This window comes from Thermothielavioides terrestris, chromosome 1 (genome assembly GCF_000226115.1).
Source record: "Thermothielavioides terrestris NRRL 8126 chromosome 1, complete sequence".
Classification (NCBI taxonomy): Eukaryota; Fungi; Ascomycota; class Sordariomycetes; order Sordariales; family Chaetomiaceae; genus Thermothielavioides; species Thermothielavioides terrestris.
In genome coordinates, this window is record NC_016457.1 from 2338587 (window position 1) to 2356660 (window position 18074).

Sequence of the window (18074 nt, forward strand, 5' to 3'; positions counted from 1 at the left end):
TACTATCAATAAGATACCTTAAAGTAGAGAGTTATAGTGATTAGGACAAGCAACTATAGTTTTTAAAGCGACACTATCTACGTATATCTCCTATTGTAATTAGAAGCTAATCCTTAGAGGATTAGGAATCTTCCTTCGCCTTAGTGGGCGACTGCTTACCCTTTTAGCTACAGTTCCTAGGCTCCGAGCATATACGTTATATTGTACGTTATAGATATAAGCTTCTAGGTTCTAGGTGCTCACTCCGTCTTAGAACTATGCTAGCTCCTACTCGACAGCGGTTCGCGCACGTGCTATGACAGTTTAATATATTATTAATCTAAATAATTCTTATATTATATAATTATTTTAGCCTTACAATAGTAGTAGTGATCTTTTTTATAGTATAAAGTATATTGTAATCTAGAAAACTATCTTAGCTCTAGGAAACTATAACAGAGATCATTTTGCCACCCCCCCCTGGCGCGCTAAGGTAGGTAAGGTAATTAGTCTGGCCTCATCTTAGAGGTTGCCGGCGTTGCTGCCGAGGAAAGCAAAGCCGCCTCCACTCGCCCAGTTTGCAGTCGTCTCGGAGGCGGCGACGGCCCGGTGACTAAACTTATCGAGGCCGAGATCTCGCTCGGCAAAACATCGGGCGAGCTGCGAATGGTGGCTCAGGCCTGCTAGTCAGCAAATGCAACGGTGCATCAATCGTGAATTTTTACTCGGCGGCTTCACGCTTCACCGGGGGCTCAGCGCCGGACGCCGGACGGTGCTTTACTCCACACGGTGTACGGAATACACGGCATTGAAGCTCTTGAATATTTCTTCCTCTGGGCGCGTTTTGGTCGTAATCTTCCTTTCTTAGCCTGAAGGCCTCGACTCGAGGCTAGTAGAGGGATTTGGCATGCAGAAGACCCAATGCACTCACTTGCTTCACGGGAAACAATGATTGGAATGGCATCCTCTGTTCTCTCGTTCAGGCAGCTGTGCTCGGGATGCGCTCGACGGATCCGGGTGCCGACCGCAGCGCCGGCTCCGGTGTGGCGGAGACCCCTTGCCCTCGGCGCCCGGAGGGACTCATCGCCAATCTCTACAGTTACGCTAGCATATGACTTGCACCAGCCGGCGAAGCCCGTGGCTGATAAACAGACATCCCCGCTCATTGTCATGCACGGCTTGTTTGGTTCCAAGAAGAATAACCGGACGATAAGTAAGTGAGTGGCCAACTGTCCGTTGCACAAAGCCCTTGACTTGAACGGTATGCCGGAGTCTAACTCGTGTCTGCGTTACAGGGTCCTCGCTCGCGACCTGGGCCGTCACGTCTATGCTTTGGTGAGCAAGATCGGCTTCCTCGTCAGCTTGGCCTGCACTCACACCCGTGCCAAAGGACCTTCGCAACCACGGCGAGTCACCACATGATGAGCGGCATGACTATCCTGCCATGGCGGCCGACGTGGCCAACTTCATCCGACAACACGGGCTGAAAGAGCCCACGCTGATCGGACATTCTATGTAGGTCCCCCGGATGCCAGAAGTCAGTCCCTGACCCTTCTCCCCCCCCTCCCCCCCAAGCAACCTCCCCTCAATCTCCCCTCAATAAAAGACAGTTCTCATAATGTCCCGCCTCGATATACAGGGGCGCCAAAACTGCCATGACCCTTGCCCTTCAGGAGCCTGATTTGGTCGCCAACCTCATCGCCGTCGACAACGCGCCCGTCGACGCTCGTATATCCTCGGACTTCGCCCGGTACATCCAGGGCATGAAGAAAATCGACGAGGCCGACGTCACGCGCCTGGCCGAAGCCGACAAGATTCTCGAGCCGTACGAAAAGGTAAGCGAAAGCTTGTTCAACACCAACCGCAACCTCCCCCATCATATTGCCAACCACCACCATGCTAACAAGCCCGCCCCGTCCCTTCCCCTGCGGAGGGGCGGGCCCACGCAGGACCTCACGATACGACAATTCCTTCTCGGCAACCTGCACCGCCCGACCCCGGCCAGCAAGGCGCAGAAGTTCCGCGTGCCGCTGCACATCCTGGCCAAGGCGCTCGACCACATGGGCGACTTCCCCTTCAAGGACCCGAACGAGGCCCGTTTCGCCAAGCCGTCGCTCTTCATCCGCGGCACGCAGAGCAAGTACGTGCCGGACGAGCTGATTCCGCTCATTGGCCAGTTCTTCCCCCTGTTCGAGCTGGTCGACGTCGAGGCGGGCCACTGGGTCATCTCGGAGAAACCCGAGGCCTTCCGGCAGGGTGAGCTATTCCTCCTTCTCTAGTCGAGGCGTAGAGGTCTGGCGCTGACTGGTGGAATGACAGCCGTGCTTCGGTTTTTGGAACCCAAGGAGTAGCATCAGGGTATCGGCCGGATGTTGGATCGAGGCTCTCTCAGATGCAACTGTAGATATAACTGGATTCCTGCAACCCTGCTAGACCTGTAGAAACCATAGACCTAGAGTCGTTCCAGCCTCGCGGCGGCACGAAAACCGCAAGAGATAAAGAAATATGTACACGTCTTACGGTCACTCTGTGCCTCGTCGACAGACCCGAGCACCCAAGTGTCGCGGGAATCATGGTACTGTACGCCGCACATGACCCCTTTCTCAACAAGATCGTGTCGCTCCATGCCAGTATGCTCCTAACAGCCTCGATCAGAGCAGCGGTGGCTATGATCCGCTTCAGCAACTGCCCTCAAACAACCGCTTCCGGCAATGAAAATCCTCGGTGCTGACTTCATTTAAAGGCCCGCGGCTCTCGACGGGTCGGGGAAGAGATAAGTCGAGGAAGCTAAGGGGATGAGAAAACCGGACCCACAACTACGTTACCCATTTCCCCCAGCTTGCGAACAATACGTGTAAGACCGCGAAAATCTCATGCCTTTGCTGTGCGCCGGGTTGTCCCAACGCCTAGGGTAGTCTTAGACCGTGCCCGTGGCGCAAAGGTCGTGGAGAAAAAGACATGCAACGAGTTACTAGTCCAGCAGCGCCGATTCCCCGCCAGAGTCAAGCGCAAGTGGCAGGAATGGAATTGTGACCAGGTCTCGGTGTTTGTTTAGGGGTGGTGCCGATGGGGTTCCTGAGATGCTCACACTTCGCCGTCCCGGGTGGAAGAAACAGCGGATAGTTCGAAGAGGCTGAGGGCGGCCGTGGGTGATGGTGAACCGCAAACGCCTGAGTCAAAATTGTCCAACACAGCTTTCTCCGCTTGCTGCTGCGTTCCTCAGTTAGCATGACACGCTCACATGGGATGTATTGATATCGGCTCCCGGTGTGTAACTCAATGGGGGATATCCAAGAACACCCATTAGGCAAACGGCAGGACAGTAGCCACCTCGACGAATGTTGGGAGACACAGCTATGCTTGTTGTGGTGATATTCGCCGAGACTAACTGGATGCGTATCCGCCCTCGCCATGTCTCCCGAATCCCCCGCCGACCGACCCATCACAGCCCAACAACACACCACCAGGCGCCTTCCCGTGAGGTACCGCTGCCCGTCCCATCCAAGGATGTCGGCGCCCTCGCTGCGAAACGCTGTGCTTGGTCATGTCACGGTCTTTTTGTCATCCTTTTCCATTCCGTGCGCTCCGCCGTCAGGACGGAAAATTCGTTACCTTTGACTACTGTACCATGATACCACGCCAAATGCAACGAAAGCAAGCCCAAAGCCCCAGTGAGGTATTGTTGATGAAAACCCTGCCCAGTGCGTCCCCAATGACAAGACCCTTATACCGAGTCGAGGACCTGCTCACGGAACTCCCGCTCAACCTTCTGGCCCTGCTCGTCCGTGCTCGACTCGCCGTGCAGAGCCATCAGGGCACCCAGGTCGAACTTGGGCTGCTTGAGGAGCTTGACCTTGCGAATGTGCACCTGTTTCCCCATGTTAGCTACCTACTTCAACCAACCCCCCCCCCCCCCCCCCCCCCCTTTCTGCATTCTGACTGCCAACAGCCCACGTACGTTCTGGAGGGGGTAGATGCCCTGGGTGGCCTTCTCGATCTCGCGGCCGATGACCTCAGGAATAAGCTTCGAAGTGAGCTGGGTGAGGGTGCAGCTCGAAGCCTCGCGCTGGATAATCTCAGTCATCTTCCGGCGGATCGCCCGAATTTGTGAAGACGCGGCATAGGTGGTCTTCTTGATCTGGTTGGGGCGGCGCTTGGTGAAGGCAATGGCGAAGAGACGGAGGAGGTAGTGGTCGGTGGTCATGACGGTGACGTTGGCCTCAATGAGGGTCTGCCACTTGCGGACGAGCGAGCGGAGCTTGTCCGAGGTGAAGTCGAGGCCGTGGAAGTTGGTCAGGCAGTTCTTGCCCTGGACCTCGTCGACCCGGAGCTTGACCTTGCGGAACGAGTGGTCCTCATCCTTCTGCAGGTCGGCGAGCGAGACCTCGAAGATGCGGCCCTTCAGGGCATCGTTGGCGTTCTTGAGACCGGTGGTCCGGTTGACCAGGGTCTTGCCGACACTGATCATCACGTTAGAATCCGCTCTCGCTGTTCGTCGCAGGCTCGTGCGGTACGCGTCTCGTGGGCATGAGGTCTTACTCTCGGATGGCGAACGGCGCGGGGGCCTAGATTATCGAGATTGTCAGCTTCCCAAAGGTGCAAAGCGCTCCGACATTGGTGGGATGGAGGCTCACCTTGATGGCGAACCAGTCCTTACGGGAGAAGGGGTCTTGAGCCTTCTTCTTGAGACCCTTCTTGCCCTTGGACAGTCTCTTGTTCCTGCGCCGGAAAATCAGCCACCGGAAATCCGCCAGCCGCGATGCAGACTGCTTGGTAAGGTGCAGTTGCGGCACATATCGATGCTTCGGGTCGCAACGTACTTTCCAACAGCCATCTTGACGAGCAGCGATGCCAACGGCGGGACAGATGTGCTGCTTGGTTAGTAACGGAGACCGTGGAATCAAGGGTCGCGAAATTTGGGGTTTCTTCGCTCGAGTCGAAATTGTGAATTGGTTGTGTGGGTGCAGCCCACCTTCGGAAAAACCAGAAATGTGGGGCACAAGAGCGCTAATTTCATTGGCTGCTCGGACCTTAGGGCTCAAAGGCTCGTGCATTTCTGGCATGAGGCGCCTGCGATCGCTAGCAGTGAGAGACCCATCAGAGGGCAGCGAGCTGAACCGACCCCAACAACGACGGGACCAAGTTGAGACGTTCTCCATCTGTTGCAGCTCTTTCCTCGGGCCTGTAACCCGATGGATAGCGAGATGGCTCAACCAGACACGGGCCACCGGGTTTTCAAATGGAACAGTCCAACATATCCATATCTCGTGTTGGGTTCCTTGTCCTCGCCAGCTGTCTCCGTGCGCTCTCGAGGCGCGACGGAGTGGCGTTCCAACAGCTAGAGGCTACACGATTCAACGGTATATTGACAGGTACAACCACCGCTTGTCAGTGCAAGGTCTATTTTGCCTCTGCACCTATTCCCATTGAACTTCGATGCTGTGCCAATCTTGGCCATTTTCGCCGCTGTTTACACCTCGGAATGCACTCGTGCCACGACCGAGTGAACACACCTCCCAGGACACAGACAGTCGGGTATCACATCTCCCTCATGTACACCTTCTCTCTTGAAATCGGCGAGTTCCGACTTCCTGAAGCGCTCTGCCCGACGTTTCGAGGACCCCATGTTTCTGCTGTCGTGCCTCGTCCACCCCGTTCACCGGTTCACAGCGATGAGGAATATGTACTCTTTGAAGGCAATCCTCCCTCCGCTTTGCACGACAACCGAACATCCGGGCCTATGGCGTTCTCCCACGTTTGAACGGGGCCCTTGGGTCGCTTGTCGGTCCAGACAACATGCACCGTCGGTTTGCGGCGCTGCTGTATCTGGGCACGAACAGGTGGCAGCCTTCTCGGATTGCTGCTGCTCTGCTATCCGCGAACGAGCCGGGCGCTGCTGGGGAGGCCGTTTCTGGTCTCATCCTGCGGCCCAGGCTCCTGTCGTCGAAACCGGGTCCTCAAGGCGACTTGATTTCCGACTGTTTCTCCTCGTCTTCTTGGCTTGCTTCGTACAGGTCGAAGCTTGGGAAGCTGAAGTACCGTCCCGAATCTGGCACGGTCAGCGGGTTCTGGCAAGGGTGGCAACGCCAGAGAAGCCTACATGGATGAGGGTCCCGGTCTTCGAAGGAATCAGCTTGGCTAACAGGCGAAGAAGACAGTTCGCCCTGGCGGTCCACGTTGTCGAACATGGATGACCGCGTCGACAGTATGGACGCTGACCTGAGCATGGAATCCGGCGGCGAGCCGGACACAAAAGCCATCCGAGTCAACAGCTCTGTTGCTCTCCGCCCCGGCTGTGTCGAAAGGGCATTGGGGCTAGCATTCGAAGTCGTAATGGACGGCTCGGTTGCGGATGCTCGAAGGAGCCTTGGCCTCCGAGAGCTGAGGCTCCTATTCGAGGAGTCCCTCCTCTGCATGCGGCCCGAGTCGGAAGAAGCTGAGCCCATCGTGGACTGTCTGTGTTGGTGGGTTGCTGAGCAGTTGACTTCCGCGGTTTGAGCCTTATCGTGGATCGTTGAAGTTCACACAGCGCTTGGAAGGCTTCAAGCTGGTCGCTAATCGCCGGCTAAGACCAGAAGAAGAGGAAGCGAGAGAAGGGTACCAAGGGCTGATGAGCCTTATTAAGACCAAGCCCACTTGGGCTGAAATGCGATGATTCCACTCAATGCCGGGGATGACTTTGCACAGTACACTATACGGTTTCAGTTCTCGGACTTGGGCAACATTGCCACTTGGCAGCCCATGGGACGAGTGTTGTCTGGCAAGGGAGGGGAGGGCAAAGCATGAGTGGCACGGCGTTGCCTGGGCTTGCTCCCCTGGCCGGCCTGGCTTCGAGACCCGGTACCCGCACCCGCACCCACCATCCAGTCCAACAACCTTGCTCAGGCAACTGGGCCGAGAAAGTGGTTGGTCAAACTAGGTAGTGTCCCAGTGCAGAAGAGACGTGGGCTCCCACCAACGGATTGGGTCTTGCTTCGGGCCGTTGCCACACAGGCAAGGTACCACCACACTGCTTTGTATGTGCGTACCGAATAAGTATGCCACGTCCATGGTTCAAGTAACGGCTGACCCTCGGGTTGCTGGACATCCCAACAACACGCAGCTGATGAACGCCCTGCACACCGGTGTTCATCAGTCCCGCAGAGTGGGGAGGAGCGCCAAGGTGCCCCCGCCAGGCTCCCAGACACCACACTACCGATTTGGTGGGGTATGGCGAACGCCGGCCAGCCATTCAAGACTTGACACTTCAGGAGCTCTGAGGCTGCATCATGCAAGCCAGGGCATGGGTGGCCGGCAACCATTGGCGACCTGGATCACAGGCCCAGAGAGTTAGTTATTCCAGACTTGGCCGAGCAGCCGGATGCGGGCCAGCCAGCGCCAGGCACTTCCCGAGGACCTGTCAGAAAAATTCCCAGGCACCAAAGTTGGCGATCGTCCATCCCCGAGACACAGCTGTCCTGCATCAGCTAAGCTCTTTGGGGTGAGGAGACAAGCTAGTGTATTCACCGTTTCCGCCCCTGGTCTCGTGATAGTTCCAGATCTCACTCCAATATCGGCTTGATTAAGTGCTCACCACCTTGGTTTGGAGCAATTCACTTCACCGGTGCTGCGAATGTAACCATCCACTCGTCCTCATGGGACCGTGGGAGTTGGACGAGATTCACCAATATACACAACCACCCCGGGACTGGCTGCAGTCCTCTCCGCACGTCGGCACAGAGGTTGACAATTGCTGGAACAAATCTTGGGTACGGAACACCTCCACAGGCCCGGGGAAACAAGCAAGCTGGGCTTCATCCCTGGTTATTCCGCCCACATCCGCTCCCTGCTCCCACGAGGAATGTGGGGAGCTTCTCTTCCCCAAGCGGAGAACAGGCGCAAGTGAACTTCGCCAGTTCGTTACCTCCCCCACAGCGCCGGAAATGGCTCATGCACAACGCAGAACAAAGGGCTGCGCGACTTTTCCATGCTCAATGGCATCGCCACCGTACGTCCGAGGATCGTTCGGTCCATGACACCACCATGTTCATCCTAGCCGGGAGGGGGGAAGGGAGGAAATTGAAGCAAACAACGTATTAGACACGAACCGCGACCAGAAGCAGCAAGCAATCCTCCACTGGATACTAATCCGGACGGACCGCGCACCCGGGGATAGTGTACGCTAGTTTACCGCCCGAGGTCCACTCACAAGCGGGTTGATTTCACTATTGGAAGTCGGAACCAGACAGACAGGGGTAAGCAAAGCAGTGGAATCGCGAGAAAGCAGGCTTGACACACAGCGACATCACGTCATAGTTCGTCACAGTCTTCGAGAACGGCGGAGAGAATCGCGTTGTTCGTTGCCAAGTTTCGGCTCTCACTTTTAAGCCACGACTCCGTTGGCGGAGTGGAGGTAAGCCTTGCATCAAGATCGCTGGGGATGTTGGATAGCGCTTATTCTCGGCGAGGAGGCAAACAAGTCCGTTCGGCTTGACTTTGCATGTTCATACAGTACACAATCCACGGCGCCGGAAACTCATCCCCAGTAGGTTAGTTAGACTTAGTAAGGTATGGGGTGAATTGGGACACACACGACAGCTCGACAGGGACAAACAGATCTGGTTCGAGAGGTGCAGAGACTTCCTAGGGAGGAAAAGGAAATGGGTGACATGGCTTGACCCGCCAAGCGACGTTAGCCTAGCGCCAACCCCTCAGGATGATCATCGCATGGCACGTTGTGCGTTGATTACGCACAGCAGGTGAGCGCGTGACAAGACGAGATTTCTTTTGTGTATCTCTGTTTCTCTGTTTTCTTTCTTGTTGTGGGGGGAATGGGGGGTTGGGGGATTGGGGGGCCATTGCCGATGGCGAAAATGCCTCTTCGCCGGGACCTCATGTCAAGACATCCCCGCGGCATCGGAGGGGGATTACGGCCTCCTGAAGATCAATCTGCTCTACTCAGCTGCTCTGGTTGCCCTCGTGGCGCGGGATCAGTACGGCATTGGCTCAACCCGCGCCGGAATTGCCGCGGCTCGCAACGGCACGGGCGGACAGACAACACCTGCAAACGGCCACTGCAGCCTCGATTCGCTTCAGTGGTCGACACTGTGCCTCTGGTCAGCCCTACAACCCCGCGATTCGCCAGGGGAGGTTGTGCTTACTCCTCCCATATCCGGCCCTGCACGCTCCTGAGTTCCTCCTCTGTCATGCGGTGGCCAGTCGTGAAATATCCTGCGGGATTAGTTCAGTGAGAAAGGTGCCGAAAGGGAAGATAAGGCATTGGTCCATACCGGCGTTGATCTTGGCATCGATCTCGACTCTGGAGTCCGCAGGAATCCACGACTCTGGGAGCTCGACTCTCTCTAGGATAGGGATTCTATACGCCGCACCGTCAGCATCAGCAATCTCGGTGCGGCAGCTGTGAAAAGGTTAGGTCCTCACCCTTGCCCGACGATAGCATCGTGTTTCATGCTGGATGCCGGATCCCGTCAGCTTGGAAACCGTGACTGGTTACGTGGACGACGTACTTGCTCATGCTCAGCATTCTGTCGATCTTGGTAATGCCAAGCCAGTGAAGGATATCCGGCATGAGAGCCTGGAAGCGCATATCCTTGACCCCCGCGATGTTTTCGGTCCTCTTGAAGTAGTCCGATGCTCGATCCTCCCCGCGCTTCCGAGCGTTGTACACGACTGCAGATCTTTGTCAGATGGCCAATCCAAGGACATCAAACTCGAAATATTAGTGGGTCGCGTCGAGGATATCAACATACGGTACTATGTTTGCGTGAGCTCCTGCAGCAACCAAGTGGACGGGCCGGAGAAAAAGCTTACTTTGGTCACTTCACCCAGGGCTCTCCCTTCCTTCCGGAAGTAGATCACAACACCACTGCCGCCGTTCTGCGCCTCCTTGACGGCCTCCTCGATGCCGAAGATGAGATAGGGTCTGCAGGTGCAGATGTCGGAACAGAAAACGTCGCTCCCATTGCACTGCCGGGATAAGTCAGCCGAGAACTCGGGGGCGGAACCCTGCGGCAACCTGCCTCGTCGTGGATGCGCAACGCAAGCCGCTTGGAAGGATCAGACATCCTCGCCGGATCTCCGAAGCAGTAAACGGTCAAGCCACCTGTCGCAGGTCAGACCGCATAACCGACGGTAGGGCACAGGGGGCGGGGTTTGCTTACCAATAGGGGGCAGGAACACCTTGATGTCGGATCGGGTGATCAACTGGGAATATTTGTCAGTCCAACTCGTCCGTCGCATGGACTGGGTTCTGTTGGGCACGCATACTTCCGGATACATGCCGCCAGTGTGTTCGAAGAGCGACCTCCGCAGCGTGCCCTCGTCGATTCCGAACCGCTCCGCGACACCCGGGAGATACCACACCGGCTCAACAGCGATCTTGGTCACATTGAGTTCGCCCTGTTCGTTGAGGCACACCTTGCCGTCGGGAACCAGCCGCCCGCTTCTCACGCTCTCTTCGAGTTCGGGTAGCTTCATGTGAGCCTTGGTAATAGCAATCGTCGGCCGGAGGTCCACTTCATGAGAAGATTAGCAGCAGCAGGTAAAGAGGTCAGGAACGGTGAACATGCCGTTCTCCTTCTGGATGATGTCTTTGTACAGCCAGGGCACCAGATGGCCCCACGGATCCATGGCTACAATCTTTTTCTTGTCGGCCCACTGGGGGAACGGACCGATGTTTACTGCCGGCTCGGTGTTGGTGAAATCGGGGCGGTGGTCCGCCTTGAGTTCCCTGCTGGCCAGGGCCAGCGCATAGTAGATGGAATACGAGCCGCCGTGGGCGCCGATGGCATTGCGTCTGCCAATGGTGGATGGCGACCTGGACACCGTGACGGGGCCGCGCTCCAACGGGTCTGCGGCACCCCACTCCATGGGCAACGGCTTGATGCCGATCTGCTTGGGGTACGTTGTGAGCACGACGCGCGACGAGAAGCTGGATTTGAAGTCCGGAGAGGCGGACGACGGTGGAGGCGTCTGAGTGCCCGCTTCGGGCGGCATCACCGACGCGGGGGAGGGGGTGAAGCCGCCGGCGAGGGGCGTCGTCGTTCGCTTGACGCCGTCGGCCACAGAACCGCTCGGTCGTCGACGTTCTTCATCACGGCTCTTCTCCAATTCAGCGACACGCTGCGAGACAGCTTCCACTGCGGACAGCAGCTTCGTCTGACCAAGCGAGATGGCCTTCAGCGCCTCCTTCACGTCTTCCAACCCGGATGCCATGGTGTTGCCGGCGAGCAATGCAGGGGCAAGTATCAGGTCGAATATGAAGCTACCTAGGGAGGTAGGGAGGGTCCCAGACGATATGAGGAGATCAAATAGCGGTGGGTGTTGATGCACAGCGCAAGCTCAGCGAGTAATCAGTTTGCAATGAGAAATGCTTTTCGAAGGGAGGGACAGCAAGGTGAGAGACAGCGTTCAGGAGTCAAGTACGTGCTTTATTGGGATCCCCGGGCACTGTCGACTTGGAGAAAGCTCAAAGCCCAAGTTCGGTCAGGACTGAAAGCAGTTGGAAGACGGGGATTGGAATGCACCAAGTGAGAGACCCTGGGCTGTGATAAGGGATCGGCTTCATTGGCAGGCATCGGGGGTATCGGCGGCAGCGGTCTGATAACTAGCGGCAGGTGCGCAGGTGATCGGATTGGTGGAGGCAGGCCCCAATACGGCGCTCCAAGTCCTTCACTGTCCATTAACCTCAACCCATTTGCAACTGACCGCCAGCCTCCAGCCGAACAATCGCTATAGCAACCAGCTTACCCCACTGCAACCCGATTTTGAAAATCGCTCCTCGCTCTATACAATAAAGAATTTTCAGCTACACTACGCCACTATTCTCTATTCCATTTCTAAAACTATATCCCGACATTCAATCATACTCGATTGAACTAAGCTGTCTATCGCGCTATACATTCTAATCGGCCTAATTCCTTTAATTTAAGTTCACTTTGTTTATTTGCTGAGAAGAGCAGCGAAGTGGGGCCATGTAGGATGCAGAGGTATGTGTATTGAGAGAGGTGCTCCTCTCAAGCTGGGTGGGAGGAGCGCCGAGGTCTATATATATATGTGGGCACAGCTAATATGTGCCCCCTGAGCGTAGGGAGCCTGGTAGATAGAGTTATATATGCACTAGCACGCGACATACCCCCTAGACAGACTCTTAGGAGGCTATCTATAGAATACGTATACTAGGCACTAACTCTGGAGCTCGTACTGCTAGGCGTATTAAACTGTAGCCTCTGGTATTGATCCTACTATTATATATAGCCGCTACTATTATATAAGTTATCTACGTACTATTGTATAAGCGTTGTAGTATATACGTTGGCGAATTGTATATTACGCTAAATACGGTTAGACCTAGGGGCGTTAAAGTTGACATTTAGGGGCACTATCGTTGGCATTGTTGTAAGCGCTATTGATTATATTATATATAGTTCCCAATTGTATAGTACGTTCTATTCCTATCCTCTATTTAGGTGCGTATCTTGAATTGTACCGCCTCAATTATAGGTATAGGTTATATAATTGAGCATTGCAATCATTTGTATATATACTATTGTAGCTATTGTTGCCTAACGTCTTAAATATACACTTACTATTGCTATCTATTGTTGTATTTACGCTATATAGACAATATTACAATGCTATAGGCTAGTCGATAGCTATACTCTTAGAAGTATTTAATTATAGTAAGTACACCTTAAACCAACTCCTAAACTTTTCCTCTATAGACCGCGAGCAATAGCAACAATATTAGTAACAACAATAATATCAACAACAACAACTATATCGTCCTCTATTCGCCTTACTACTTTTAAAAAGGCTTACGCTACTAAGGCGGCTAAGAACAAGCCTCCTCTACTCCTAGCTACCCCTACTAAGGCTAGCGCTAACGCTAGTAAGAAGTAAGTATACTATAATTTGCCTAACTAGCGTAGTACGTATATCTACGTCTCTAACACTTATAGCAGGACCCTCGCTACACTAAAGACCCTCTCTAAGCGTATAGCGCCCCCCTCCTCCTCCTCCTCCTCTTCGGAGGATAAAGAGGAGGAGGGCGCCCTAAGAGAGTAGCCCTACCTAGGTTGTCTAAAGTCTACTATATATAGCAAGAGCTTTAGGGAGTGCTAGGAGGCCCCTAGCAAAGTAGCCTAGTATATACACTATATATATAGTAAGAAGTGTCGCTCTATATAAGTTTATTAGTATAGTTATAAAGTATATAGTACTAATAAATTAGCTCTATAAGTATACTCTCTACTACTAAGCACTTCCTAGCCCTAATATAAGGGCGCTAGGAGCCTAAGCCTAATCTTATAAATATAAATAAAAAGATAAAGGAAAAGAGCTAGTCTAACTATATATAGTAGGACTAGAAGACGCTATACGCTACTCTACGTGCCCTCCTCGCTATAGAGGGCGAGGACGCTAACGCTAAGGATAACGATAACAATAACAACGAACGTACGTCTATGCCTACCAAGGGCAAGGGCAAAGGCAAGGCAAAGGCGGCTACGCCTACTAAAAAGTCTAAAAAGGCTAAGAAGGCTAAGAAGGAGAAGAGCGAAGAGGAGGACGAAGATAAAGATAAGAGCAAGGAGGAGGCTACTCTAGGCTTTAACCTAGAGGCGCTAGTATATAGTATAGCGGCGATAGTACTAGCTACTATAACTCCTAAGAAGAAGAAAGATAGTAAGTAGTTCTATATTGTTGTTTATTATTTTATAGGTATAGGCACCCCCTAGTCTATTTTACACTAGTGTATACTCCTATATTTAGTTTATTTTTACTTAAGCCTTACGTTTCTATCCCTCTAATCGTCTCTCTAAACTATATAATGTATATCCTATAGGTTAAGGAGCTCCTTAAAGTGCTTAAACTTTTAGCGAGTCAATACCTTTGTAAGCCTATCTATAGGCATCTTAGTAGTTGGTAAGTATATAACCTCGAAAGATCCCTTTGTATATTCCTAATATAGCTATATATTATAGATGTTAATATAACGTAGGCGAGTACTAATACGTTTATTCTCTCCTACTATAAGGCAGATAGTCTATATATTATTATAGAACATAGTCTAAGGTATACCTAGCTTAAGTTGTAGGTCGCTAAGGAAACGCTTAAACGCTATTGTCTCCTATACTACGGTAGACAGAGCAAGGAGCTACGTCTCTATAGACGAGGTGGTAACTATATCCTAGTGTATAGCCTTCTAATGAACAAGCCTACTAAACAGAGAGATAAGATAGCCTTATAACGACCTATATATATTAGGATTATCTATATACAATATGTCCTCTATAATAAGTAAGATTTATATAGGAGTAGCATCCTATAGTATACCTCTAAACTAAATAGCGAAGAAACGTATATTAAATAGGTAGGAGATTATATACTTTATAGTATTAATATATATCTCTAAGAGGTTTGTTAGAAAGTGCGAGAGCAACGATACTAGGAATACGACCTTTGTACGTAGTACAACTGTAATGTAGAGTAGTGATCCAATAAGCTCTTGGAACAGCTTAATCTACATTTGAGTAGTAGTGCTAGTAAACTTGCAAAGTTCTATTATAGGGAGAGAGATACTTACAAAGGTGATTTGATCTATAAGACCAAAGCGCTTTATAATCTTCTCGATATATTGGTCAAGGTAGAGCTAGATCTTACGTTATATACGGTTATAGATCACCCTAATGCCTAGGAACCAAGCTACGTCCCCCTTTTTATATACTTTATACTTCGCTTTCAGAGCGTTGATAATCCTCTAAGCTGTCTCTACGTAGTCTCTATAGTAGAAGACTAGGTAGTTATCTATATAGAATAGCATAAGCATATACCGTTGGTGGTCGAAGAACAAGTATAGCTCTTTAGGCGAAGCTATAAGGCCAAGCTTCCGAAGTATACTAGAGAACTTTTAGTACTAGAGCAACGGAGACTCTTATAAGCTATACAAAGCTCTTTACAGTTCTATAAGAAATCTAGGCTCTTCGAACCTCTTAGGTATCTTGTAAACAACACCTTTAGGCAGGTCTATATTTAAGAACGTCTACGCTACGTTGAACTGCTTATAGAATAAGCGCGCTATAAGTATAGCTATATAAGTGCTTTGCAGAGTAGTAAGCTCCTAAAGGTCGTCTTAAACGTAGATATAAGACTTATACTTCTCGAGGTTGCTATTCTAATTGAACTTATAGACGAAAACCCACTTTAGAGGGAGTAGTCTTCCTTTGAAGGTCTTACGCCGAATCTTATACTATATCTTCCTATTAACAAGATTACAAATCTCCTCCTTAGCTACTTTAATAAACTTAGGCCCTTGAGGGTAGTTAGCGAGATCCTTCTAGCGCTTTAGAAGCTTAGCGAAGTCGTTAAAATGCACTTAGGGCTTGCTTAGCGTTGCCCTAGGACACACGTTACGATATTAGCGGACTATCGTTGTAAAAACCGTATACAATGTACGGTAGTAGATACTATCGCCCTCCTATAGAGCGATTATAGGGTTATTTAAAAATGTATAGCTAAACAAATGCTATATATACTAATCTAGTACATCGATACTCTCCTTATAGTATATAGGGGCTACGAAGTACACTAGACCGTCGCTTCCGCCTATATCGCTATTGGGAGACTATCTATAGATCTGTCTTAAGTAACGAGTTGGTAGTCTATATACCTTATATATATATTTACGCTTCTCCCTTGCTAACGTAGCTACGAGTGTTCTAGAATTAGGCTAAAAACTATAGTTTAAAGCGTCTTCCTAATCGTCTAGAGCCTCTAGCTAATCGCTAGGGTGGTCGACCTCCTCTTTACTGCTAGGAGTATCGACTACGGTAGTACTTGCCGTTGTACTGCCCTAGCTAGCACTCCTAGTTGTACTACTAGCGACGCTGCTACTAGCATCTCTAATAACTATATTAGGGGCCTCCAATAATATAGTTCCTACTAGTCTACTATCACTGCTAGTACTGTGATTAGTAGGGGGGCTACTTCCTTTAAAACCGTTTAAGCGTTCCTAGTATAGCTCTAGAGTTGGTTCTAGAGTATAAAGACCACTAGTAGGCTCTTTACTTAAACTCTAGCTATAATACTCAAGTACTTCTATACCCCCTAGACAAGATAGAGAATAGGGAAGAGCCTACCCTTCTAGTTCCTATTTAATTATACCCCTTAGATATCCTAGAGAGCTAGGAACTGTTACTAGGTCTTTATAGGCATCTATAACTCTAAATAGTATTGCCTTAGCGTCCTAAAGCTCTATAGGGAGTTCGATAAGCTTAATAACCTTTCTAGCGACTACTACTGATTAAGTATTAAGCTGCTCCTCTCCCTCCTAGTAGAACGTACATTTATTAAAGGTTATATTATATATTGTAATAACCTTTCTAAGTTTCAGTACCTAGATATAGTAAATGTTGGACGCCCTATATCTAACAAGATACCTAATGTACGCTCTAGGCTTAACCTTTCTAGTACGCCTCTTAATCCCCTTTTTACGTTCCTTCGTTAGTAGGTATACTCGGTAGCTATATATATAAACGCCGCCCTAGTTAGGGCGTAGGTCGGTAGTTAGGGAATATATAAGATTAGGCTAATACTAGCGAAACTAGTGCCTAAACCAAGAGTTGAGCACCTTATTCGGTAAGTGGTAGTTATAAGCGCGACTTAGGCTTATACTATATAAGTATATAGCTACAACCGTCGACTCTGGCTATAGGTTCTAAGGAAGTCTAGCGCCTATAAGCATTGTAAAGCTCTTTATAATAAGTTCTTTACCTATACGTTTTAAATTGCTGTTGGGCTCCTTAGTATCTAAAGGCGTAACCTCTAAGTTGATGCTCTACTCTTACGCCTAGAGCTTATATACTATATATCCTTTGATACTAATGACGTTAGTGTCGCTATCCTGCCTAATATTATAGATAGGTAGCTTAAATTGGCGTTTTACCTAGCGTTTAAAGCGGACAAGCTTATTGTATATACTGTTATACGTCTTATATATAAGTAGAGTTGTAAAAAGCTTTCTACTATACTTGTCCTTAATAACTAGTAGCTAGTTCAAGCTATTAAGTGCCCTTAGAAAGTTGAACAGGTCCTAAGAGACCCTTTAAAATAGATATAGTAATGGCTTCGATAGTAGGCGATACGAAATAACCTATTCTATATATATCTATGTATATACCTTGTATTCTAGCCTATAAAGCCTATAAATCTATATACCTCTAGCGTTTAAGACGAGATGTTCTAGCGCCTCTGAACTTAGATAACTAGATCTAATGTACTAGAGAGTAGCTAGGTCTTCTCTCTCTAGGAGTAGGTCCTTAGAGGGCTTGCTCCTCCTAAAGTTCTTTACAACTGTAGCGCTTATAGTTATAAGTCCAGCAAAGCTTCTAAGGAGTACTTAAAGGGCATTAGAGTAGGAGGAAAGAGCATTGTATTATAAGAAGGTTAGGTTAAACTTCTTAACTAGTTGCTTAAGTACAATACTCTTCTCTAAAGTTCTCTAACGTAGTATATAATCTAGACTATAGTACTAAGCGCTCTACGTTTAAAGGCGTCTCTTAGAGACAATGTTGATATGAAAGCCCTCTATAATAGCAACGTTGTCTATAACAAGGTCCTTAGTGTTTAGGCTATATATACTATTTAAAACGTTTTTAATAATCTATTTGCTATAGCTAGAGATTAGGAAGGATATAGTGCCTGCCTCAACAGTCTTACTACTTGTTTTAACAAACGTACTAGGGACAAGGAGAGCCTTGTCATTGACGAGATTGACCGCTCTATAGTTGTTAAATAGAATGTACTTGCTAAGTAGGTATAGGCTAAACTCGAGAGATACAAATATGCTATATACTTCTTTAAGCTTATTTATAATCGCTAGGTCGATGATAGTATATATTTAGAGCGCTTCTAGAAATGAAGGACCTACGCTACTATTAGGACTAATAGTTTTAGCGTTTGACGATATATTCTAAATCTTCTAACCGAGCTTCTAGAGCTCTATTCGAAGGTCGTTCTAGCGCTCTTTAGCGAATCGTTGGCGTACTATATTCACTATATTGTTTAGAAGCGTTATACTATTTAGGGATTCCCCTATT

General features: G+C 50.0%; 4 protein-coding genes across 4 annotated transcripts; 1 reads left to right on the forward strand and 3 right to left on the reverse strand.

Annotated features, from left to right (window-relative positions):
* Nucleotides 1-714: 714 nt before the first annotated feature.
* THITE_2107415 (uncharacterized protein) lies at nucleotides 715-2349 on the forward strand. The gene is made up of 6 exons (XM_003649091.1): nucleotides 715-1196; nucleotides 1275-1314; nucleotides 1370-1494; nucleotides 1619-1814; nucleotides 1929-2235; nucleotides 2299-2349. The coding sequence occupies exons 1-6, from the start codon at nucleotides 928-930 to the stop codon at nucleotides 2328-2330; spliced, it is 969 nt and encodes a 322-aa protein (XP_003649139.1). The 5' UTR covers nucleotides 715-927; the 3' UTR covers nucleotides 2331-2349.
* Nucleotides 2350-2927: 578 nt separating this feature from the next.
* THITE_2107421 (40S ribosomal protein S1) lies at nucleotides 2928-4991 on the reverse strand. Its single transcript, XM_003649092.1, has 6 exons — nucleotides 4800-4991; nucleotides 4614-4698; nucleotides 4519-4544; nucleotides 3938-4439; nucleotides 3592-3847; nucleotides 2928-3189 (listed from the first exon to the last, which is right to left on the reverse strand). Exons 1-5 carry the CDS (start codon nucleotides 4811-4813, stop codon nucleotides 3704-3706), a joined length of 771 nt encoding a protein of 256 aa, XP_003649140.1. The 5' UTR covers nucleotides 4814-4991; the 3' UTR covers nucleotides 2928-3189; nucleotides 3592-3703.
* An 847-nt stretch (nucleotides 4992-5838) lies between these two features.
* THITE_2107426 (uncharacterized protein) lies at nucleotides 5839-6534 on the reverse strand. The gene is made up of 2 exons (XM_003649093.1): nucleotides 6080-6534; nucleotides 5839-6028 (listed from the first exon to the last, which is right to left on the reverse strand). The coding sequence occupies exons 1-2, from the start codon at nucleotides 6423-6425 to the stop codon at nucleotides 5937-5939; spliced, it is 438 nt and encodes a 145-aa protein (XP_003649141.1). The 5' UTR covers nucleotides 6426-6534; the 3' UTR covers nucleotides 5839-5936.
* Nucleotides 6535-9381: 2847 nt separating this feature from the next.
* THITE_2107427 (uncharacterized protein) lies at nucleotides 9382-11300 on the reverse strand. The gene is made up of 7 exons (XM_003649094.1): nucleotides 10548-11300; nucleotides 10246-10493; nucleotides 10140-10182; nucleotides 9999-10081; nucleotides 9790-9945; nucleotides 9486-9732; nucleotides 9382-9429 (listed from the first exon to the last, which is right to left on the reverse strand). The coding sequence occupies exons 1-6, from the start codon at nucleotides 11191-11193 to the stop codon at nucleotides 9496-9498; spliced, it is 1413 nt and encodes a 470-aa protein (XP_003649142.1). The 5' UTR covers nucleotides 11194-11300; the 3' UTR covers nucleotides 9382-9429; nucleotides 9486-9495.
* Nucleotides 11301-18074: the final 6774 nt, after the last annotated feature.

Coding starts and splice junctions, on each gene's coding strand:
- THITE_2107426 (XM_003649093.1), bottom strand. CDS start 6,425: ATGGGCTCAGCTTCTTCCGACTCGGGCCGCATGCAGAGGAGGGACTCC. Junction 6,029..6,079: donor AGACCGGGACCCTCATCCAT/GTAGGCTTCTCT, acceptor TGACCGTGCCAG/ATTCGGGACGGTACTTCAGC.
- THITE_2107415 (XM_003649091.1), top strand. CDS start 928: ATGATTGGAATGGCATCCTCTGTTCTCTCGTTCAGGCAGCTGTGCTCG. Junction 1,197..1,274: donor AATAACCGGACGATAAGTAA/GTGAGTGGCCAA, acceptor TCTGCGTTACAG/GGTCCTCGCTCGCGACCTGG. Junction 2,236..2,298: donor ACCCGAGGCCTTCCGGCAGG/GTGAGCTATTCC, acceptor GTGGAATGACAG/CCGTGCTTCGGTTTTTGGAA.
- THITE_2107421 (XM_003649092.1), bottom strand. Junction 4,545..4,613: donor AGGACTGGTTCGCCATCAAG/GTGAGCCTCCAT, acceptor TCGATAATCTAG/GCCCCCGCGCCGTTCGCCAT. Junction 4,440..4,518: donor GCGCCGTTCGCCATCCGAGA/GTAAGACCTCAT, acceptor CGTGATGATCAG/TGTCGGCAAGACCCTGGTCA.
- THITE_2107427 (XM_003649094.1), bottom strand. CDS start 11,193: ATGGCATCCGGGTTGGAAGACGTGAAGGAGGCGCTGAAGGCCATCTCG. Junction 10,494..10,547: donor CATCATCCAGAAGGAGAACG/GCATGTTCACCG, acceptor CTTCTCATGAAG/TGGACCTCCGGCCGACGATT. Junction 10,082..10,139: donor GGTGTTCCTGCCCCCTATTG/GTAAGCAAACCC, acceptor GACCTGCGACAG/GTGGCTTGACCGTTTACTGC.